Source organism: Mus pahari, chromosome 13, assembly GCF_900095145.1.
Source record: "Mus pahari chromosome 13, PAHARI_EIJ_v1.1, whole genome shotgun sequence".
In the NCBI taxonomy this organism is placed as follows: domain Eukaryota; kingdom Metazoa; phylum Chordata; class Mammalia; order Rodentia; family Muridae; genus Mus; species Mus pahari.
In genome coordinates this window covers 65,307,325-65,331,701 of record NC_034602.1, presented here as the reverse complement: position 1 = coordinate 65,331,701, position 24,377 = coordinate 65,307,325, and the positions used below count along the sequence as shown (strand labels likewise).

Here is a 24,377-nt window from a genome sequence, read left to right as displayed (position 1 = left end):
GGGAGGGAGGGAGGGAGGGAGGGAGGGAGGGAGGGAGACAGAGAGACAGAGAGACTGACTGACTGACTCCCATGCTCTCCCCTGCAACAGTGTCAATACTCTTGATCCTGAAATTTATTGATACTTGGAGAATAGTTCAGTGTAGAACTCGAGTCCTCAATGTAAAGACAGAAATTATATATTAAAGCCTAATTGTACAAGAGAATTGCATAGGCCATTTTTCATTGAGGAAGACGGGCTTTCAGGAGCTGGAGAGATGGCTCAGTGGTTAAGAGCAGAGGACTTGAATTTGGTTCCCAGCACTTATGTCAGGCAGCTCATAGCCACTTGTAACTCCAGCTCCAGGGACTCTGATGGCCCCTTTTGTGGCCTTCACTGGCACCCACACTCAGCACACACACATTCGTGTGCCACCTCCCCATAATTAAAAACAAATTTTTAAAAGATTTCTCACTTAAATTTTTTTTAAAGATTTATTTATTTTATTTATTTATTATATGTAAGTACACTGTAGCTGTCTTTAGACACACCAGAAGAGGGCATTAGATCTCGTCACGGATGGTTGTGAGCCACTATGTGGTTGCTGGGATTTGAACTCAGGACCTTGGGAAGAACAGTCAGTGCTCTTAACCGCCAAGCCATCTCTCCAGCCCTCACTTAAATTTTTTATACAATGTATTTTGATTGTGTTTTTACCCTCTCCCAACTCTTCCGTGTTCTCCCCATCTCTCTACCCACCCAACTCCATGTGTTCTCCCTCCTCCTCCTCCTCTTGTATCACTGGTCAATACTCAAACTCAACACTGGACATTTTGTGCATGGTCTCCAAGGAGAAACCAGTAACCACAACCAAAGACTTGGAGGTTTGACAGTGGTGGAGTCCGGAAAGAGTAGGTGTGGTAGAAAAGATGATGTTTGAATAACAGAGGAAGAAATAAAGCACACCACACCCACAGACACAGTTCTGTATACCAGAATGCTGTTAAAACAGGAAGACAAAAACATGCCTGAAGTCCCACCCCCAAACCCTCCCCCCTCCTACCCTCTCCACCCCCGCCTTTTTTTTTCCTGGTTTTTATGTCTGTCTTTCAGGCCGAAAGCCTATCCCTGGGTCCTCTCCCATTAGCTCCTTTACCTGGAGTGGTGATATCAACCTACAAATACTTATTTTATTTTTGAGGCAAAGTTTTGCTATTATGTTGGTTGATTTTGTGTCAACTTGACACAAGCTAGAGTCATTTGGGAAGTGGGACCCAACTGAGAATATCTCTATAATAAGATTTGCTTGTTGGCAAGTCTGTGATGGCATTTTCTATAACTCTAGTTGTAGGGGAACCAATGACTCTGGTTTCCTCAGGCACCTGCACTCATGGGCACATACCCAGATACAGATACACAGATCTACACACAATTAAAAATAATAAAAATTATCTCAAAAAGAAAGCAGAGACTGAGAGTGCATGTAATGTTAATGCAGTGCGAAAGCAACAGACCTTCCAAACTGAAGGAGGTGAGTGCTGCTTATCTAATTCTAGGAGTGGGAGCTGGGCATGTCTGCTCTTTCCTTATTAAAACCTTAACTGTGAAAGACTGCTTGTATCTGAACAGTATATTTACTGTTGCTTCATTTTAAAGGAAGTGTCTCTTATGTAAGTTAAGGTATTCATGTGGATAGTACTGATGTTTTGAGATAGGATTTTATTATAGAGCCCAGACTGGCCTAGGCCTCCTGCCTCAGCCTCCTCAGTTCTGGAATTTTTAGTACTCATTACCATGACCAGTTTGATCATCTGTTTTTAATTAAATAAAAATATGCAAATGTTTAATAGTGTTATTGGGATCTTACAGCACTTTACTAACCGAACCATTTTCCTAGCTCTCAGATTCAAATGCATCTGTAAGGTTCCAGTAACACTATGAAAACTCAACATTTGCAATTTTAACATGTGTCTCAGCATGATATTTTTGATGTGGTAGCTTGTAGAAAGATGTGGTCTCTCTTTTCTGTTCAGTTGGCTAGTAACCAGTACGTTTTTATTATCAAATACTGCATCTTATAGTCCTAGGATGTCCATATGGTTTTTTTGTTTGTTTGTTTTTTAAAGATTTATTATGTATGTAAGTACACTGTAGCTGTCTTCAGACGCACCAGAAGAGGACATCAGATCTTATTATGGATGGTTGTGAGCCACCATGTGGTTGCTGGGATTTGAACTCAGGACCTTCGGAAGAAAATCAGAGCTCTTAACCACTGAGCCATCTCACTAGCCCCCTGTTTTGTTTTGTTTTGTTTTCTTTTGTTTTAAGATTTATTTATTATATGTAAGTACACTGTAGCTGTCTTCAGACACTCCAGAAAAGGGCATCAGATCTTATTATGGACGGTTGTGAGCCACCATCTGGTTGCTGGGATTTGAACTTAGAACCTCTGGAAAAGCAGTTGATGCTCTTAACCACTGAGCCATCTCTCCAGCCTGTCCATGTGTTATTATACATTTCTATTCTCTTCTGAAGTTCTGTTTTCATTCATTTTTCTCTTCTGTTTTCTTGACCTTTAGTTTGAGTTGGTTATTTAAGGCAGATAACCTGGTTAATAGCTTAGGCAACTTACATGTAACAGGTGACATTTCTGTTAGGACAGTTTCAGAAACATATTCTTTCCATCTTCATAGTTCTGTCCTCTGATGGAGACGACATGAGGTTGGCAGCTCTAGAGTATAACCTTGGTTTCAGGTCACAGCACCACTGTGTTCTGCTATAGCTTTAAGTCTTTGTCCTACAAGAGTCCATTTCTGTATGTAAAATGAGTCATTCAAGCTGCCTAATAGTCTTGTTGGGAGGGAAGCACCTCGCTTGGTCAGACTCTTGAGTGACAGGCAGGCTGCATACTTGTTGCTTTCATTCTTGTTTCTCCTGTTGTTTATTGCAGTCAGTCAGCAGGAGCCTTCTGGTTTGTCCCTTTCCTCACTAAGACAGAACAAAACCTTGAACTCCTTAATGTCATTTGTATCTTAACAAAAGTTATTTGACTTACGAAGTTTTTCTGATTTTCTGCTGTTACTTGAAATTAAATTTCAGTTTAAAAAAAAAAATTTTAACCAAGGAATTTTTTCAAATATTATTCTCAAATATCAATTTCCTTAAAATTTTGTGCAGCATTTTATGTATGTATGTGTTCGTGTGTACTTTTCTGGAAAAAGTTCAAAACTTTTATTATTCATATAGCCTTTTAAAAAAATAAGATTCACTTGCTAACCTGATGAAATGTCATGCAAATATGCATTGCTGGGCTCCTTTAAAGTCACCCTGAGTGTTCCTGCTGGGCACATGTCTCCAGTTGTTGGGGTCTCCCCATCTAACTGCTCTATAGCGTGTCCACACACTGGCCAAGGCAGCCTTACTGTAACACTGTGACTACACTATTTGAAAGTCAGTGGTCATATGTAGATTTTTAGAGGAGTTTTTACATATAAGAAAGAAATTTCCTTTGAGGAATAGGTTCATATTTTAGTTTATCTTGGCAAATTCCAGGTTTTGTATGTGTAATTACACTGAGATACACTTTTTGGTTTTCAGCTTATCACTGGAATGTGGGACTTAACATTAATCTAGAACAAACAGAAGTGAATCGTTTAATTGTCTCTTTAAATTGAAGTAGGTCACTCCAGATTATATACAGTTTCCTTCTGAAAGCCTCAAAACCATTGTTGTCTCACTTATTTCTACAGTTTCCATTTGTATACATGCATAAGCACAGATCCTTATTTAAAAACATGTAAGGGTTAAAAATAAAATCACAAATGCTTTAGTGGTATTGTTCTACTTAAATCTTAATTGATGAGTTACAAACTTTGCAGTTTGGATTTCAAAATGTTTTAAATAAGATCTTGAACATTCGAAATTTGCCTTGACATTGTTTAATATAATGAACATAAATCTAGTTCAAATAAATTTTAATTGCAGGTTTAAGTTGTTGAACTTTTGTAAATGGTTGTAAAAATTTTAAAAACCATTTTTTCCCAGGCAGCTGATTGTGAATGCGTCTAACTGGTCTCTTGTCTTGGAAAACTTAGGGATGTTTAGTGGCCCAGAATATGGACTGTGCATAGCAGTAATACTTCATTCCTTAGGAAGGTAGAGCGCTTAGGGACAATAACAAAAAGGCCTTAGAGCAAATCAAAATTTAATTTTGAGGAAATCTTAATTTTCTATTTTAGTAGTTTTTTGGTGGTTTATGCTTTACTATTTTAGGCTTTAAATTACTTCTCAATACTTCTTTAGAAGTTAAAAACTGTATGCTGTATTTACTATTGTTGATTAATATTCTTAGCCATCTTATGAATTCTGATCTTTTCGTTTTCTTTGTAATTTTTATGTTCTGACTCTTTTCCACAGTTGTATCAAAGGCAACAAAAATAAAGCCAAATGCTTAGCTTAAGTCTACACTGCCTGTTCAGTAATTGAAATATTTTTGAATTTTAGTCACTCTTGAATAGACAAGCAATTGTATTAGAACTAGCTTAACAGTAAGGAAAAATATAGCTGTAAAGATGTTGAAATGAAAAATATGTTAATATTATTGTTTAAAATTGTCATTCAGAATGGCTCTGATGAGGAAGGTTGATGGGGTCTAGATGCTTGGAGCTGGCATTCTCAGTCAGGCTCACTGCGTGAGAGCATCACAGACTTGTTTTGCTTACATGGTGTAAGCTGGTGGTCTTGGTCCTTTTAACTCAGACTCCATGTGATGAAAGTAGGTTTCTTGTTGGCAGCCTAGGCAAAAAGGACTGGAGGTTCACGGTAAAGAACTACTAACCTTGTCTTTCCACCCCAGGGTGAGTACTGAAAAGGATTAAGGCCACTGTAGGGAGCTTGTACTGAAGCCTGCCTGCACTGCCCTTTCTCCTGTTCTTTCAGCTGAACAGAAGAGTTGTGGTTCCCATGGCTATCAATCTGCTGTTCTTCTCAAGCGCTACATTCTTTTAAGAAAGCTAATATGACTTATTTTTAGAAGGTAGCCTAGAAGGATAATGTTTTGTTGGTATTTCATTTTTCATGATTTGTATTGTATTTTTTCTGATCCATATTAACTTCAAATATTTAGAGTTTGCAAAGCAGTATAATCACTTAAAACTCAGTGACAAGTATTTATATGATGAGGTTTCTGGTCTAGTAAATAGATAACAGGTTTGACTGTGTTGAATTTTTTATTTCATTAGAATAGCTATCTGACAACCTTGTGGACATAAACTCTTAACTCTTATTTCTAGGTGACTGTAATTAAAATGTGCTTTCTTCTCACTGAAGTTTAAAAGCTTTGAAATAGCTTTCATAATGCGGAAATGTCATATTTTCCCCACTATCTGCCAAATTAGTATTGTACTTCATCCTGAAAATATATTTTGATTTTTGTGAACTAAAAATAATTGCATAGTATAAAACATGGTTAAACCTTTTTTCTTCCATTTAATTTGATCTTTTGTTGTTACTAACAAATAATTTGTGGCAGCTTCTTTTTTACTTTTAAAAAGTTATTACTAGAATGACTCTGCTTGTCACCTTGGTGTGCTAGAAATGTTGTACTCAGATCAAGGGTCCTTTCTGGCTTTGTGTGTTCTCACCTGCTCCTCACTGTAAGTCACTGCCATGTCAAGTGCAGTGATAGATTGAGCTGCACGTGCAGCAGCCTTTGTCACCTGTCAGGCAAGCAGGAGAGAACTGTTAGAGAAAGAAGCGCTAATTCACAGCTTTGATTCACACTCCAACAGTGTAGAAATACTGAATATTTAGATGGTTATACAGAATAGGGCATAGCAAATGTTTGCTTTAAAATTGGTAATATTGTTTGGTTACAATTATTTAAACCCAACCCTATCATTAAACTCCTAATTAGAGGCAAAGAATAAATTCAAAGTTCTTAAAGATTTTAGAATTTCAGATTCATACTTCGTAATTATCTTTTATACAGATATTGGTACAGTAGTTGATATAAGTAAAAGCTCATATTTTAAATTGGTAAATGCCATGTGTATGTGTGTATGTATGTATGATGATGGGATGTTCTCATTGTATAGCATCTCTTAAATTTCTGATAACTTGATGGTATGGTAAAAAACTACTTTGAGTAATAAATATTTGCAGAATATAATTAAGTTTTTAGGAACTATTCATGTAATTTTAATATTAAAAAACAGACTTCAAAAGCTACTTCTTCCTACCCTATTTCTTTAACTTACCCCATCCCCTTTTAAACCATCAGTAAAAGTAAAACCTCAAATTGTATAGTAATCTTAATCTATTATTAAAAGATTCTCGAAAGGAAGATTACAAGGTGGATTCAGGGTTTGAAATGGTTTTACCATTGGTTTAGCAGCGGGTGGGCAGGCAGATGCCTGCTCATAGGAGAACCTATTGCCATTTTTCACCATTGATAGAGTAGCCTTTCAGAGTCAATGAGCTCTGTCAATGTGAGCTTGTCAAGGCTACAACTTCATAGACCTGAGAGGCGGTTTGAGAGGTCAGCCCTTTTCAGGTTCGCTGTGATGCAAATGAACTTTAATGCTTAAACAACTATTGGAATTTTTATGTCTGCTCCTTGTTCTTTTTTCTTCACAAAGTCATTGACGAGACATTCAGTGCTTTTTAAATTGGAAGTTGCATTGTGCTAAAGACCTAGTACAGATTTACGGAGGGCTGAAAGCAGTTAGATCATGTTCTTTTCATGGTGCGATTAGAATCAAATCGATTTCCCTACAGCCTTCAGCATTCAGATGGCAATTTTAACAAAGCTTGGGGGCTAGACAAGGGACAAAACGACTGAACTGAATGTTAATTACACTCTGCAGCCTTATTTTCTTTTGATTTGGGGCTGACTGGCAACTAAATTAACAAAAAGTGTGACCATAACTGCTGCCCTATTTTCATTTAAAAGGAGAGCTGCCTCTAAAAGGCTATCTTACAAAGAAGCAAGTGAGAGCTGCTGATCAGCACTAACAAGGGCACTTTCTCTTCAACATTCTTGCCAAAAAGACTGTTCAAAACTGTAATAAATTAGTCATTGACATATTATTGTCAGAAAGTAGTTGATTTTCTTATTTTTGTGACATAAAATTGGAAAATATAAGCACTCGTGGTAATTTGTTGATAGCTATGAATTATAATTGGCATCTATGTGACTTCAGTGTCTATAGCTGTTGAGCATGCTGAAGCTATGTAATGCTGGAACTGGACTCAGGAGAGACTTTAAATAAATCCTAATGTTTTTATTAACAGTCTTCAAAACCAGCTGTTCCTACCAGTTTTTCACCTCACTCAGTCTTGCTTGGCATGCAAGTTTTTATGTAATTATCAGTACTTACTTAGTAACCTATTTACTTAGTTATAATATACAAATATATAATATATGTTATTATTTACTTAATTCACATTCAAAATCAGTGGCCATCTCTTCCTTCAAGCCATAGCTGCATTGTGGTGCCGTTGATGGCGTGGCAGTGCTTTCTCTGCCACACCTGCAGTGTTAGCCTCACCCTGTCACCTGGCTCCACGTGTTAGCTCCATAGTCACACTTCCAAGCAAGAAGCATCCACGCTGTACAGTCTCCACTGCAGCCGCCCAGGGAAGGCCGCTGCTCAGCCGACGCCTGGGGTAGTGCTGTTGGATCACCGAGTGCATTGTAGACTCAGATACTGCTGTCACGTTGCTTTAAATAAGAGTCCAGCTCTGTTTGGAAACTGCACTAACCAGAATACTGGTTTTCTCATATAGTCCTAAAATTAGTTTGGTTTTATAGCTCGTTTCCTCCTTTATTAACCTTCAATTATTGGGTTTTTAGACTTACCCTAAAGGCCATATGTTTTTTGTTAGCTAATATTTAAATTATTATTGTTTTAAAGTAGAGATTAAGGAATGCTCATTACTATTTAAATACTACAAAATGTTTCCTAAAGAAGTAGGGGTTTAAGTTTAAATTTGGCAAATGATATTTGCTTTTAAGGCTAATAGTTTTTAAAATCAGAAGCTAGTAAGTGCAAAATACTTTTAAAATATATAATATATATTTAAAAGAAAATTCATGTTGTTTTCAAACTACTGTTTGTAATGAGATTGCTGCTTAGTGCTAGAGCATGGGAGTACAGACCACTCTTGTCCCGTCGTGGGTTTATACTTCTTCCCTTTTCACACAAAAAGCAGCTGCAAAACAGCTTTTCTAAAACCAGTCAAGAGTAAACTCTCCCCTCATTTGTCTTCCAGACACGAAGATCGATTGAGAAGTTATTAGAATGGGAAAACAATAGGTTATACCACAAGGTGAGTCGTGCGGGGAGCAGCTTCGTGCTGTCGGGTCTGAATTGCACAGTATGGCGACAGATGCTTTGGTTGGACTGAAAATACGAAAGGTGGGCGAGTGGGCGAGTCTTGTGCCCAGGGAAATGGAGCTCATTTCTCTTCTTTTGCCATCCTCATGTCTAGCTGTGCTTGCACTGGAGACTGAGCAAAAGGAAATGTGAAACGAACAACATGATGGAATATGTAAGTTAAGGGCTGTTTGTGAGCTTCTCTATTAAATGATCATTTATTTTCTTTCTGATCTTATTCTTTCCATGATTATTAATCAGCAAAGGTGTCAGGAGCTTAATCTCCCTAGTGCAAGGATTTTCTACGGTTCACAGATGCCTGGGTTTCATGTGCAAGACTGATTTATAAAGTTATGAATGACTTGAAAACAAGGCTTCACTGTGTTCTGAAAAATAATAAATTAATTGCCAAGATAAAATGGCCTGAACATGTGTTGATGGAGTGTGAAATTTTAGATGCTGTATAAAGAATAACCACAACCTTGGTTACGCAGCACGTCAGATATGGCGTTTTATATAATGCTAATGAGTTTCCAAGTATGGAAGAGAACCTTTCAGCCAAGCCGCTGGAGCCTGAGACGCCTTTATAGACTGGCTGTCTGTGTTCCTCATGGCTATAGTGGGTTTTCCAAAGTGTTACTAGAACATTGCTTTGTACAGTTACCTTAAATGTAAACAGATGTTGGCCATCCCGTCTTGTCCTCTAAAAGATGGCTAGTTTTGCCTACACTTACAAACATGAATATACACACAATTATTTTAGAAATTTAATGTATTGATGCTCTGACTTATTTGAATAATTGTTCTTATTTTGAAACAGAAAACTTCACAAAATTATGAATTTATTAATTCTCCCTTGAGCTTAGTGTTTTACTTTAAACATGTAGAGGTTATTAAAGAGAAAAATTTAAGAAAATTGTTGAAACTGAAACTAGTCTTTGTGAAAGACGCACTGTTATGTTTTTGAGGAAATTTCTCTGCTCTTTGAAAAATAACTGTCTGTGTGTGTGTAAAAGACTGATTTTAAAAATGTTTAAATAGTTGGATATGATCATAAAGCCATTTTCTGGTTCTTTCATTATCAAATAGCCAAATCTTTCTCTTCTTGAACATCAGAGATATTTTATGTGTTCTCTCTGCAGCCTCTAAACTGTTTGTTCACAAACTAAGTAATTTAGGGTTTACTTTTATGACATCACATTAATTTTGAGGTTGAGAAAGACACATGCTGCTTTTTTATAACCATAAAAACGGAACAGCTGAGAAACTCCTGTGAGCTTGACCTGGCAGGCGCTATCATTTCATCATTGATGGTCAGAGGTCTGTTACCTATCGAGAGAACAGCGATAGCCATTTGGGCCATTTCAAGGGTTTCATGAAATAATAATAATTAGCTATTAAGCATTTATAAACCAAAACACCAAACTTAAACATGAAGCTTTACTTTTTTTTTGATGTTTCTAAATATACTTTGGAAAGGAAAAAAAAAAGCCAATCCCAAACTGACTATAGTGTAATGATAGAGCATGTGCCCACCACACAAGGATGTCTCTCTTGTATTGGGAAAAGAAAAATCTAAGTTCTGTGATTTCCAAGTGGAGCTGTATGAAAAATGTTTATTTATATAGTATATAACACTGGACTTTTTTTTTTATCTTTAAGAAATTCTTTCTATATAACACTGGACTTTTTTTTAATCTTTAAGAAATTCTTTCATTACAAATAAATTAGTAGCTCTTTAAAACATTCTGAACTGTATACGTCATGAAAAAATTTTAATATAACTTGAATTTTTATATAATTAAGCACTTTTAAATGAATTGTATGTCACATAATCATAGAAGGTATACAAAAAGTAATTTTTTTTTTCCCCCCCCCCCCCCCCCAGACAATGTCTCTCTGTGTAGCCCTGGCTACCTGGGAACTTGCTCTGTTGACCAGGCTGGCCTCAAACTCACAGAGGTTCTCCTGCTTCTGCTTCCCAAATACTGGGATTAAAGGTGTGCACCATCATGCCTGGCTTAAAATTGATTTTTAAAAAGATATTAGAATATGTATATTTGTGGTACTTGAAAATAGGAATAAACAAAGCTTGAAAAGCTCTTTAAAGCATTTATTTAAAACATTATAATCACACATAGTCTAGTAAGGAGAAAATGCCTCTTTAGTGAGTTAATTTGAACTTTTCTACTATGCATTCACTTTTGCCTATAGCTTACACAACTTTTTTGTTAAAGTACTCCCCCTCGATTATATTGTGACTGTTAGAAATAATCTACAAAAAATACCAATGAAAGCTATTATTTTTGTTGTTGTTACTTGGGTATGAAGTACTTGTGGGGTTTGTGAACAAAATCATTTTCAGGAGACTGTTCTTTAAAAACTAAGGCAAACTCAGATGAACTCATTGGACTGGAGAGCTGGCTCCTCAGTTAAGCACTTGTTACATTTATAGAGGTCCCAGGTTCAATTATCAGCAGCTCCATGTCGCTGCATGTCGTCTATAACTTAAGCCCAGACGATCTGACATTGTTTTCTAATCTCTTAGGGCACCAGGCACACACATGTTTTTTGTTTGTTTGTGTGTGTGTGTGTATCCATGAAGAAAAAATGCACATAAAATAATAAAATAAAAAATAAAATAATAAAATACTGTTTTACATTTTTAAAATTTATACTGTAAAATGGTCTGCTCACCCCTGAAGCCTGAAATTTAAAAACCCTACAGTAGAAGATGTGTTTGATTACCTAAGTACTAACTCAGTGTGAACTTGCAAGTCATTTAAATATTGAATCATTACCTTTTAGAGCTACAGAGAGCCTTTCCACCTGGTCCAATCTATTTATGGGTGAAGATCATGAGAAACAGGGAAAAGGAGCACAAAGAAAGAAGCAGGGTAGAGGAAAAGGACTTTCTGGAAAGATGCATTTTCATTTTATGAGTGTTTGGGCTGCAAGTGTGTCTGTACCTTTGAAGGCCAGAAGAGGGCATTGGATATGCTGGGACTGGAGTTAGTGTTTTGAGGTGCCATGTGGGTGCTGGGAACCTAACCCAGGTCCTCTATAAGAGCAACCAATGCTCTTAACTACTAAGCTGTCTTTCCAGCCCTGAGAACCGATGTTAACATCGGTTTTCCTTATACTGGAACAATTTCAAACATGCATACAATGTATTTGTCACCCTTCCCCCTCAGTTTCTCTTTCTTCTTCCACTCCCAACTCCTCAGGAACCCTTCTTCCCAGCACAGCTTTCTCCTTTTCATGGTTACTTATCATTTCTTCTTTGTTTTAAAAAAAATAACCTGCTGGGTTTAATCAGGTTGCTAGCCTGTGCATTAGTAAAGAATTATTTACTGGATCTTGGGCAACTTCCCACTGCCTATGTGATTCCCAGCAGCTACGCATGAATTGCCAGTAACTCCTCAGTAAGGGGTGAGGCTATGACCTGTAAAGTGTAGTGCAGGTAAGCACAGCTGGTGTGGGTTCAAGCTTGCAGTGAGCATGGTGTCGGCAAGACAGGAGTCTTCCTCTCTCTTCGCCCCCTCTTCCTTAGTGTCAGCGGGGCCTTTGTTGTGGGTAGAAGGATGGAGATACCCTGCCTGCTCAGGCAGGATAGCACTCAGCGGCTTTCTCAGTGGGAACTGTTGTCCTAGGGTGCTAATGAGTAGCTTCACCTAAGGCTCCCTGTAGGGTAACTAGAGAAAGAGAACTTTGAACCTGAAATGGAAGTGTTCTTTCCTGAGGCAAATCAGCAAGCCAGTAGAAAAATGAGAGTTCCTGGCCCAAGAGGTTAACTGAGCACACAATCAGATCCTCCCTTGTCAAGACAAAGTTTGTGAGAAAAATGAGCTCCCAACTTTAGAAATTATTGACATCAAATAAAATTTTAACAATAAAAATGTTTTATCTATTTGTCAAAGGGATTTGGGGGTTGGGGGGTGAGACTGTGTATGCCTGACTGTCCCAGAACTGGTTATGCAGATCAGACTAGCCTTAAACTCAAACACATGCCTGCCTCTGCCTCTCCGCCTCCAGAATCATCAATGAGGCTCTAGGCTATCAGATAAATGTCTGTTTTAATAATGACAAAATCAGGGTGGACACTCGGGCTTGTGTCTTTAATCCTAGCACTGGAGAAGCAAACAGCTTGATCTATATAGAGGCTACAGGCCAGCCAGGGTCACATAGTAACCTGTCATTAAAAAAGATAAAGTTTTGAAATGTGAATGGATTCCAAAAGAACACTGTTTTGCCAGCATGCATCAGTCATATCTGAGCTCTATCATGACATTTCTGTAGTCTATGATGTGTCTGGTCTGTATGCACTCTTCCTTGCCCTCCTGTCCCTGCTCTGTCCCACTGTGCCCCCCTCCCTTCTTGCTTTTCCCAGGAGCTCCTTCTAGTCTTACGTCTTTTTGTTTGTTTGTTTTTTGTTTTTGAGTCTGGTTTGGTTTAAGAATATGACTGATGTGCTCACTGTCCCCAGTGGATACGGCTGTGCCACTGATGTTGTTTTAAGGTTAAAAAAAAAAATCTGCTTTAAGTTGTTTAAAACTTTTTTTCTTCTCCTTTTACAGGTCATCCTCATAGAATTTTTACCAAAGACACCGATTTTTCGACCAGATTAGCGTTTGCTTTATTTATAGAGACTTTCCAAGTGTGTTGTCTTTCCAATGGTGCCTTGCTTGGTGCTCTCAGCTGGTGACATGGCGCTGGTTCTACAGAATCGGGTGGTGGTCTTGTTTGTTTCGTTTTTTAAATAACCGCATGTTCTATGTGTGCATATTTGTCAAACTTTGCAAGTTATTTCATACAGATGTTTAATACTTAAGTTATTGTGCTCTTTTCTGTTATATATTCTGATTTTCAAGGATTACTTTTTGTATTCTCAAAAAAAAAATACATTCGAACTTAGCATAAAAATGGGCAGCCTTTGTTATTTTGTCAACAAGGTTCACACACACAGTCCTTTACTTGTTGGTCCCTTATCATAGAAAAACATATTATCTGTTACAACATGCTCATGCACTGTTGTGGCCTTCCCTTTAGAACTGGCCTCAACAGTTGTTTGGAAACTGTAAGTTTTCTCACATGGTCTTTTGGGCCCTGAGCTGACCTTCCCAGGAACCTCACAGTTCCGGATCCTTTGTTAGATACAACCTAGCCTTATGAAGAACTAGCAGCCCTTTTGAAAAATACCTTTCTTCAAAAGTGGTAATTTCTTTAGAGTAGACACATCACAAATGGTGTGCGTGTACCCATGGTTGCTAGAGTTCAGGCTCAGCATAGAGTGGCTTCAGTCTCCTGAGTTCCAGTGGGCAGGGCAGTGAGGAAGCTGTGCTCCAGTTAGTGGCTCCTTACCTACAGAAGTAGAGAAAGGTAAAACACGTGTCCCAATCTAACATAATTGTAGAACGGATGTGTTTCTGAATAGTTTGGAAAGAAAAACAAAGTTCTAGAATTAAAAATCACCTGATATTTGATACCCCACTGGTATATAGTTATTTAGAGCAGATAGTTACTAAGAAATAGAGGGTACATTTAATACTATTTTCAGTCTTCCCATTCACTTTCATCTAGTTATGTACTTAATTTGATTGAAAATTGGATATTTAAGTTCAGATCAGGTTAGCTTGTTGCTTTTAAATATATACATACATGTATTTTTTTCTGCTTGGTTGTACATATCTCCACACTATAGATTTCTGAATGACCTATGTGTAAACTTTGGTTTTTATAAGCCTAAAATTATGCACATTTTAATGTGTGTCAAGAACTTGTTCCATACCGTTGTGGTCTAGAGCAATAATGTGAATAACATTTGAAATTATATAAACTATGCTTAATAATTTGTAAAAAGAATTGATATTCCCCCTTGTATTAAACCTTTTAAATACCAATTTTGTTAATTTATATACCTATATTTTTAAAAAGTGTTGCTTTGTACTTCCCTGAAGTACTATGCATACACACACACAAACACACACACTTTAATAGCTAAATGCCAGTGTCTCATATCCTATATGGAACTTTAGGAATTGTCTTTAAAACTTTGACTTAAGGCAGTCCCCCATCTGTGCCCACCCCCAGCTCCTTCCCCCACCACAGGAACTTAACAGCTTGAATCCATAGAAAACTTTTCTGTGAAGCACTAAGTGTGCAAAGGATTTTAATGGTTTCACATCTTTACTATCCAGGGTAGGTGTGTCCTACCACCATAATTAGTGCAGTTCAAAGTAATGCGGTTCCAAAATGCAGTGTTCTCTGTGTTTCAGTGTGAACTGATTGTATATTCACACAGAGCTGAATTAGCCTCAGGCTTCAGAAAGAGCAGAAATCCACGATGACCACAGTCTATGCAAGTGTTCCCTGTGTACAGCTGTCAATCTGTAGAGTGACACAGCTGTGGGTTTGAGAGGAGACGGACCTAGTGCAGAGGTCGTTTTCCCTTTATTGTTGGCCAGTTGTAGTTTCAAAATTATAAGAATATTTTCACAATTAATATTAAGTATAAGATTTTAAAACTTTTATAACTATAATTAAAACTGTCTTCAGTGCTGAAAAAAATTCCTTAGAAATGTGCACTCCCATACTTCACACATACACAGAGAAACTAGGGTGTACATGTGTGCGTTACCACACACCAGTCGTGCTCCAAACATTTAGAGTTTCAGTTCATAGCTCAACAGTGTTACCATTTTTTAAACCATGAATCGAGTGCCCATGTGCTGGGAATTATATGTCTAAGGCAACCTTGTTACAATAAACCTTGTTATATGACCAAGGAAATATTGAGAATGTTCCTTGGCTCCTGTTCTCTGACTTTAGGTCTGTAAGTCATGAACCATAGGTAGTTTTTAGACTCGCCAAAAATAAAATAAAATAAAATAAAATGAATTACTGGCCAGAAATCCCAATGTTTATTTATAAGCTAATAAATGACCTATGATCTTTTTTTGGTATATCACTGGCTTTTTACAGGTAGTCACTATTACTGTATATAAACTCTTTTTTTCTGACAATGTATTTTACAAACTATTTTGCACACAACTGTGGATATTTGGATTAAAGTAGTTATTCCAGAGTTCAGTAGCAGTGGTAAAGCTGACATGACATTTTTAGCTTTGAGGTGACTTTCCCTTCCCTTGTGAAGGGTTCACTGTATCTATCCAAATTACCAGCAGACACTAGACCAACACTCTTTATGACTAGATTCCAGTCATCTAGAATAGAAACTGTGGAATTTTGTCTTAAAATCCACAAAATAAATTAACAAAACCTTGAATAATGGTATACAATAATTTGCGTTAATTATTAGACTAGTTTTCTAAGTGAACAATTCAGTCAGTTGGAACCACAACTTTCCCTATGGTTGTTATGGAGTGTGTCTGATTGTTTCCTTGTAGACACAGGCTAGCCACATAGGCTTTGGAGCTCCCACTGCAGTCTCAGTGGGGACGTAGGCAGGTGGACCTGTCTCTGTGAGAGCCCAGTTATACTGGGTTTATATGTGGCTCTGAACATAAGCGGACCCTTTGACTTTCCACGGTATTTGACTTCACAGTTTACCCTGTGAAGTTTAGCTGCATGCCTGATATTCCACTGAACAGACTTTGCTTCGACTTGCTATTGACACTATACCAGCATCCAGTCGTGGCCCTTCTGTCCTCGTAAAACTTGTGGTGCTGGGTATGTTCCTAAGGCCTGGCTGGGGATCCGTAGTGCTCTGTACTGAGCTGTATTCTCAAGCACTGCTGCCCTCTTGGGGATCTAGAATTTTCACCTAGACCTGGGAATGGTAGAGAATAGCCTTTTATTTTAATTCTTGAAAATGTTATTTCCATTTTACTCTAGTTCTGTTCTGTTCTCAGCATCTTACTGTGTAACCCAAGCCAGCCTTCGCTTCTCAGTCCCCTTTCCTACTCTTATCAGCTACTGAGACCACAGGCTTGTGCCAGGCTGATATTTCCATGGTTCTGAAAACAGATTTCAAGATGCTAATGCTGTGTTTATGTTGCGTTCTGTTTGAAACGGGCTCCATATGGTTCAGGGTGGCCTGAAACCTTTTATGCAGCTGAGGATTATAGGCGTTAGCCATGACCATGCCAGCAAGATGCCCATCTTGATTACAGGACATTTCTGATGGTCTACAAGGTCATCAAATTATTTGGCCTCTATTTTCATTTCCTTCTCCAGGACAGGATGGTGCTATGACTACCTCATGATGTTATCTTTGTTCAGCTGTTGCTTATTTTTTCTTTTTAGTAAGTCTTACGTGTTAGTACTTACCTGGACATTCAGTGGTAATGATTTGGATGTACTTAACAGTGTCAGCATACTGTTGTTAAATCGTCTGTTTAAAATTAGAGGTGCGATACTCCCCATATGTACTTAAAATGCTTTGTGTGTTTAAAGAGTGGGAAAGTATTGGCTATAATATTGAAAGAAAATTATATGTGACCTTTTAAAATGTAGGCATCTGAGATACTATATTCTCCCTTGCATTCCCAAACACAGTGTTCTTCATTTGAGAGTTAACTGTTTTTTTTTTCTGCTTTTGAAAAATAATATAAGGTCTTCTTAGCTTTGTATCTCAAATATTTTAATGAACTGAATACCATACCAAGTATTTAGTTTTGGGTGAATTATCTAACTTTTGCTCTGTTACTGCAAGTGTAAAGAAACAGTATCAATCAACCTCCGACAGAAGATTCCCTCCCCCAGGGCCTGGTGCAGGCCTGGAGATCAGCACTGTGTGCTGTGGCTAGTTGCTGGATTTGAGGCTAGACCGTCTCCCACAGCAGCAAGACAGAACAGAGTGCTGTAGAGCGTGGGTTGCTTCTTAGTTCAGTAAAACGTGTCCAGTTCTTTTCTCTTGACATAACAGACTTAAAAGTCTAGAAGGAAAAGCTAGATATGGTGGTGCATGCCTTTTAATGCCGTAGCTCAGCAGGCAGAAGCAGGAAATTCTCTGTGATTTGGAGGCCAGCCTGATCTACATAAAGAGCACTGTCTAGGCCAGCCAAGGCTCCACAGTGGGAGCCTGTCCTAGGTTCTTATTACCCCCACAACAAAATATACAAGACACTACATTGATAGGACCATTCCCTCCATTTAAGAGTCGATTTATTTAATCCCAGCACTTGGGAGGCAGAGGCAGGCGGATTTCTGAGTTCGAGGCCAGCCTGGTCTACAAAGTGAGTTCCAGGACAGCCAGGGCTACACAGAGAAACCCTGTCTCCAAAAAAAAAAAAAAAAAAAAAAAACCAAGAGTCTATTTAACTAGGGAATAACATTGCTATGAATGGAGCCTTCATAAAAGGAACTTGCCTTCTCTCACGATATCAAACCCTTTAAATTCTCTTTCTTTTCATCTGCTAAAGCTCTTAATGTTGAAGCTCCACAGAAGAGTTAACCACTGCCAGGCGTGATGACAAATTAGAGTCCCAGCACTGTGTAGTCTGACTTAGGCAGGGGAGTAAAGAGTTCCTGCCCAGCCTGGTCCACACAGTGGGATCCATCTCAAACACAAAAGAACAGCAAAAAAACTCTAGTTGTATAAACTTGTAGTGGCAATAGAAATAAGGTAAGCAGAACTAGCAGACAAGATGCTAAAATCTTCCTTCCCACCCAGAGAAGTGACTGCACTGTTAGCCTGGGCTAGCTCACAAGGATGGCCAGGAGTGCACAGAGCCTTTTGCTGTCTCTTCTACAGACTCGCAACAGGAATTATGTGAAATTACACTGCTGCAGACGGAGTTTCCCTCCGGTGTTGATGCCCTTTGAGAGTAACAGGAGGCCACCTTGGAAACAGAATATTTCTTTTTATTGTTTATTGTTTTAATGTGATAACTTTCAGACAAATCTTCTAGTAGATTGTAGGAGAATCTTTCCAGATGTTTAAATGGGCACCGGATAGTTTAGTTGTCCTGAGAAAAGTGCTTTCCTGCCTGAGCGTTCGACTAACTGAAGCATGGAAGGAGCATGAAAGAAAGGCTGGTAGCAGTCTTCAAAGCTGACAAAGTACAAAGGTGAATTTCAAAAGGGTATATATTTTACTATCATTCCTAACAAATTAAAGCCATTGCTAAACAAACACAGTCTGTTTTCCTTAAGTAGCTTTCTTTTTGGTTAGTTAAGACTTTGATCCTAACTTAAGAAGTTACGTAGATGGGTTACGTTGCTGGATTGTAGTTATGGTGGCATGGTTTGTGATCTCTTGTAGGTTATAGTAAAATGTATAAAAAAACGTTAATAAAATTAAACATCATAAACTATATAAACTTTTCTTATAAAATTAACTCTTCAAATTGGATGTGGGAATGCGCACCTGTCATGTCCACGGTGGAAAGGCGAAGGCATGAGGATTTTAAGTTCAAAGCTAGCCCGGGCTTGGGCTACAGAGTGAGTTCTGAACTAAACATTCGAACAGAAATCTAGTATGGACTGGAGAATTACAGGTTTATGTTGTTTTAGTTTGCTTGCTCTGACCGGTCATCTGAAGACAGGCTCGCTCTAGTCTAAACTGCCACAGATTCATGCTCTTCCCACCTCAGACTCCTAAGTTAGGGCGTTGTGGAGGTGTACTGCCACACCTGCGGTAAAAGTGTTGCGTTTTAGCATAATCAGTTGTAGCATGTGGTTTCAACCGGTAAGACTGTGGCCAAATTCAACTAAAACAGCTTTTATCCTTGCAGAACTTACATAGGAGATGAAGTAAAACTATGGAAATACCAGGTGGGTGGAGTCCAGCAGTCAGCTGTGGGTCTCAGATGCTGTCTGTTGACATTCTTAGCCTTTTAGTTGGTGGAAGCCAGTGTTGTGTTAATACACATGAAAGGTTGTACCTGTTACAAGGGTGTGAGAGATGACCACTAAGAGGCTGTTGATATAGGGAGTCCAGGAGGAAGTGTAATTAGGCTGACACACACTCCATGCCCCCCCCCCCCAGTCAGTTAGCCACCATAAGAAAGTCAGTTTTTGTTTTTAGCTGTGCATAGGGTCTACATACCACATAGAGGTAGGATTCTGACAAAAATACCCAATTCCATTTGCTTCAAGATTTTGTAGTATGCACTGAAGATTTTTTTTTTTTAATCTCCACTGCCTGAATTGTTTTACATAAGATACAAAATGAAGATGGTACATGAAACATTTTAAGAGAGAAGCTTAACTTTTGAATTTTTTGTTTTGCTGAATCATCTCTATTAGAGGGGTTTTGGGGGCTTTTTTTTTTTTCTCTTGATACCTTATTTTCTGAATTTCCGTTCTTTTTACTGTTTTCATCCTAACAGAAATGAGAGCATTCTCAGAATTGTATTCTGCTTCTTTTTTCTCAAATGGAGACTGCAGCAAAATGCCATTGCTGCCCACGGTATCGTTAGTATCTTAGACTCCATTGCAGAAAGCCTAAGATGGCCTAACCTTTGTACCTACAGTCTTAGATATTGTTAAGTAGCCATTCAGTTTTCTTCACATTGTGTGTGAGATGAATATTTCTTAAGACTTTTTGTTTGCTCTTCCAAAGAAATCAACCGAGGAAAAAAAACTCAAAAAACAAAACAAACAAAAAACACCCTGTAACTCATGTGAAGCATGCAGGGTGTTGTAATTTCAGTTTGCAAAGCGCTGAGATACAATGTTGCTGAGCCAAAAGCACACGATAGATTTAATGTAGCCAATTGTGGACTTTTGAAAAAAAGAGTAACTGTTCCCTGTGAGTTAATTTTGGATTTTTTCAAAATCTCTCTTTTAGGCTTTGTGCTGGATTCTTCCAGACAAATGCATCTTCCATGTGGGCCAGTGTTCTGCTAAATGCTCTCCGTTCTCCTTTTGCAATCAAGACTATGTTGCTAAGGAGATTTCGCTTTTATTGGTGCCATTGATTTGTGTTAATACGTTTTGAATACCTCTTGGTATTCTTCAGTAGACAAGGCCAAAAGAAAAACTTCCCCGAGTCCCCCAATTTACATGACAAACGGAGCGGTGGTGTAATGAAGCCGATCTAAAGTGGGCAGTTGAAAGGGACCCAAAGAAGGGCACTCAAGTGAGAAATGAAGAAATGCGTGAGTGCAGTCTGTGGGCTGCCTTCAGGCCAGCTGCAGGAACTGGCTCCAGCCAGAGGCAGATGAAGGAGCACCTCCCTCTGCAAAGACCACCCACTTTTGGAGCGCAGACTGACACACCATAGATTACCTCACTGTACAGGACCACTTAAAAGTGAGCAAGGCTCCCAAGCAGGCAAGAGATGATTCTCAGTCCTCTTGAGTCCTGAGCTTGCAGAAACCAGGCCTCCTCCATGTGCCCTTTGACCTTAAGTTGCTAATGAAGTCCTCCATGAGTGAGTTCTTGTCCTCAGGACCGACATACTCACATCACCTTGGAAAAAGACTGATCACATTTGGTTTAATCTTACATTACTTTGTATCTCATCCCAGATACCAGAACCCCTTCATTACTACAGCACTCAGGAGCTCCGTGAGCAGGTGACTCCAGGCTGAGCCTCAGTACATGAAAGCCCAAAGGACTGCTAGGGGGCACAGTTTACACAGACTTGTTCAGACCTGTTAGCATGCCAACACAGATCATGTCTCAGCCATGCCTGTGTAACTTGAAGGCTGTTTAGGGATGTGGCTCAGTTGGTAGAGTGCTTGTCTATCATGCACTCAGGCAGCCCTGAGCTCAGTCATCAGCACCACACAAATGATGCTTGTAATCCCAGCACAGGGCAGGTGGAGGCAGGGAGCCAGAAGTTCAGGGTATTACACAGCTGTATAGCGAGTTAAGGCCAGCCTGTGATTCATGAGACGGAAGTCAAAAGGAATGGAAACATCGTGAGAAATTGCTATAGCCATTGGTCATGAAGGAAACACTTCAAGTATTTTCTAATAGTTTGTTAATTTAGCGAAAGAAAAGCATAAACTATTGGTTCTTTATGATAATATGTAATCTGGTACTCAGATAATTAGAGGCATCCTGTGGTCACTGGGAAATAGCAATTCCTCTCTTAAGCATATCTTTTTAGGGCATTTTCCTACATCCAAGATACTTGCTGATCACTATACCTAAAATCCAATTTTCCAAGGAAAATCAGACAATTTTGTCGATTGTCAAAAAATACTGTTGTTTGGGTTTTTTTTCCCCATGTAATATGTTTACATTTAGTTTGTTTTCTAACATGGTAGTTGTGATAATATCTGTCTAGTTTATATGGTTACAGGGCCATTCTTCTATTGCATAGAGCTAAGATTGAGGTTGGGGAATGTAGCTCCGCATTCTTAATCAACATGTACAAGGCCTTGGGTTCAGTCCTCAGCACTGCATAACACAGGCACATTGGTGTACGTGGGACCGGAGCACTTGGGAATGGAGACAGGACAACCAGAAGTTCACTGTCATCCTTGGCTACACGGGGTTCAGAGTCAAAGCTGAAGTCAAGAATTCTAAGGATGAAATGGCAGCTAAGGATTATAGGTGAAATTTAAAATAATAAAGATATGTGTGTTAAAAACATTAAAAAAAATTACTAACATTTTACTTTAAAATTGTACTGGGAGAGTCTGGCCCACAGGAGGAGACAGGCATCTCCAGGGTCACAAAATGTGTGGCATGGGTTATTCTGTACAACAAATGAGACAAACAACCCACTCATTTAAGATATATAGAGTTTAACAGACATATTCCAAGGTTTTTTGAGCTCTGCTAAGCCAGCTTTTCAGTCTTCCTGTGTGCAACATACTCCTTGATAATTTTTCTGGGTAGAGGCTGCACCCAGGGATCAGACCTAAGTCTCATGCTTGTTGACTAAGCAAGTATTCCACCCCTGAGCTGTATACCAATCCCGTTGGATAAAATTTTCTGAACTAAACTAAGAAATCAACCTCTGCCTTGATTGTGTTGTAAGTGTTTTTTTTTTGTTTTGTTTTGTTTTGTTTTGTTTTTTCTGTCAGCCCTGTGTCACTATAGCAGATGCCCTAGAAAAGAATTATTTAGGCTCAGAGTTGGGAGGCTCCATCATGTCTATGCTGAGAAAACATGTGTTGGCAGAGAGTACATGGTAGAGCAGAGCCACTTGCTTATGGCTGGAAAAAAAAGAAGAAACCAGAGGCCCACAGTCCTCTGTAAGTGACGCCCTCAGTGACTGGACAATCTCAACTGCTTCAAAGTCGGCTACCTCTCGATCACACACACCACTCTGGGAGCATGCCCACATGTGGGCCTTTGTGGGATGCTCAGGATACCAAAGATAGCATCCCTTACATGGAGCAAGGATGAGGTAGACCATCAGAAAGCACGAATGATCACTCTTATCAGAACTATCAGTAATTAGCACCCTGAAATTGGTCCAGGGAAAGCTTATGTGGAAAAGCATTATCTTTTTGCCCAGTTTTGTCAACATTGGCTCTTTAGCCATAATCCTCAGTTTTAAAAAGTGAGGGCCGGAGAGATGACTCTGTGATTAAGAACAATGACTGCTCTTCCAGAGGTCCCAAGTTCAGTTCCCAGCAACCACACAGTGACTCAGAACCATCCGTAATGGGATTCAATGCCCTCTTCTGGTGTGAACATACATGAACTTTTTTTTAAGGTCAGTGAGATAGTTCAGTGGGTAAAGGCACCTGCCATCAAGCCTGATGCCCCACAGATCTATTCACAGAATGCACAGCAGAAAGACCAACCCTGAAGGCTGTGCCAGACCAGTGCAGCATGGCATCTACTCATTTGTCCTCGTGAGACACAGAATGTTTAATAGCTGCTGGTAACCCCCTGAGCTCGTGTCTCTAGCTGCATATGTAGCAGAAGATGGCCTAATCGGCCATCTTTGGGAAGAGAGGCCCCTTGGTCTAGTAAACGTTATATGACTCAGCACAGGGGAAGGCCAGGGCCAAGTAGTGGGAGTGGGTGGGTAGGGGAGCAGGGGCGGGGTGGGAGGGGGTGTAGGGAACTTTTGGGATAGCATTTGAAATGTAAATAAAGAAAATAATAAATAAATAAATAGCTGCTGGTAGTAGTTTATGCCCAGGGCTTGGGAGGCTGAAGGAAGAAGAAGGCCACAGCTAGCCATTGTTATGGGCAATATGGCAAGCCTAGCCGGCTCCTCAGCCAAAACAAAGGAAAGGGGGAAGAGAAAAAACACCCAACTAGGAAGTGTTTATTCATTTTGCTCTTGAATACATGTGCTTATACACAAGCACCTCAGGAGAACTTAAAGGAGGACAAAGGAGAGCATGCATATTTTTCTCAGGTATGGTAAATTTTTCTCTCCCGTTCTGACCTAGTTAGACCCAGAACATTAACTCAGGCCATCAGTTGTTGGTGATTGTACCAGGCCTAAAGCCAGGAGTCTTGACTAGTTCACATGTGGGCCTAGAGGTAGCAGTAGTACTTAACATACGGAGAATCCCCCTTTCTCAAATGGAATGATAAAAATAACAAAAAGTTATCTCCTGGGGTGCGTGCAGAGAGCCAGTGAGATGGCTTAAGGAGGTAAGCCTGGTGATCTGAGTTGGTCCTCAGAACCTCATAAACGTAGTAGGAGAGGCCTGACTCTATAGAGTTGGCAAGAGTGATGGCCCAACCCCCATACAATCTTAAAACAACAAAAACAGTTCACAGCCTCACCAGTTTTGGTGTCACATGGGCGGAGAAGGTAGAGACAGGAGAATGACAGGTCTGAGGTCAGCCTGAGCCATATTTTGGGGGGGCACCTACAAGATGGCTGGGTGGGTGAAGACAGTTGCCTCAGAAGCCTAACACTGAGTTTGGTCTCCAGAAGTAGAGGTAGAAGAGAACTAACTCTTCAGGGTTGTTTTTAGTTTCCTTATGTGTAGAGTGGGGGTGCGGGGAGGTATGTGCCTTCACATATCCCCTCTCCTCTCCCCTCCCCTCCTCTCCCTTCCCCTCTTCCTTTTTTTTTTTTTTTTTTTAATTCATTCATTTATAAAGAAGCCTTACTACAGTTGACTGAAAGGGCACTTCCTCTCAGCAGCAACCCGAGGTAGAGTGTGGCTTTTCCCTCCA

The 24,377-nt window shown here is 39.2% G+C and overlaps 1 protein-coding gene across 1 annotated transcript in view; it reads left to right on the top strand.

Moving 5' to 3' along the window:
- Positions 1-13,280, top strand: part of Chic2 (cysteine rich hydrophobic domain 2) — a 33,020-nt gene extending 19,740 nt beyond the window's left edge. The window contains exons 4-6 of the mRNA XM_021211363.1: positions 8,254-8,310; positions 8,473-8,532; positions 12,935-13,280. Coding sequence (XP_021067022.1) covers positions 8,254-8,310; positions 8,473-8,532; positions 12,935-12,985 — 168 coding nt within the window. The 3' untranslated portion in view covers positions 12,986-13,280. The remainder of the gene's footprint in view (positions 1-8,253; positions 8,311-8,472; positions 8,533-12,934) is intronic.
- The last annotated feature ends 11,097 nt before the right edge of the window (positions 13,281-24,377 follow it).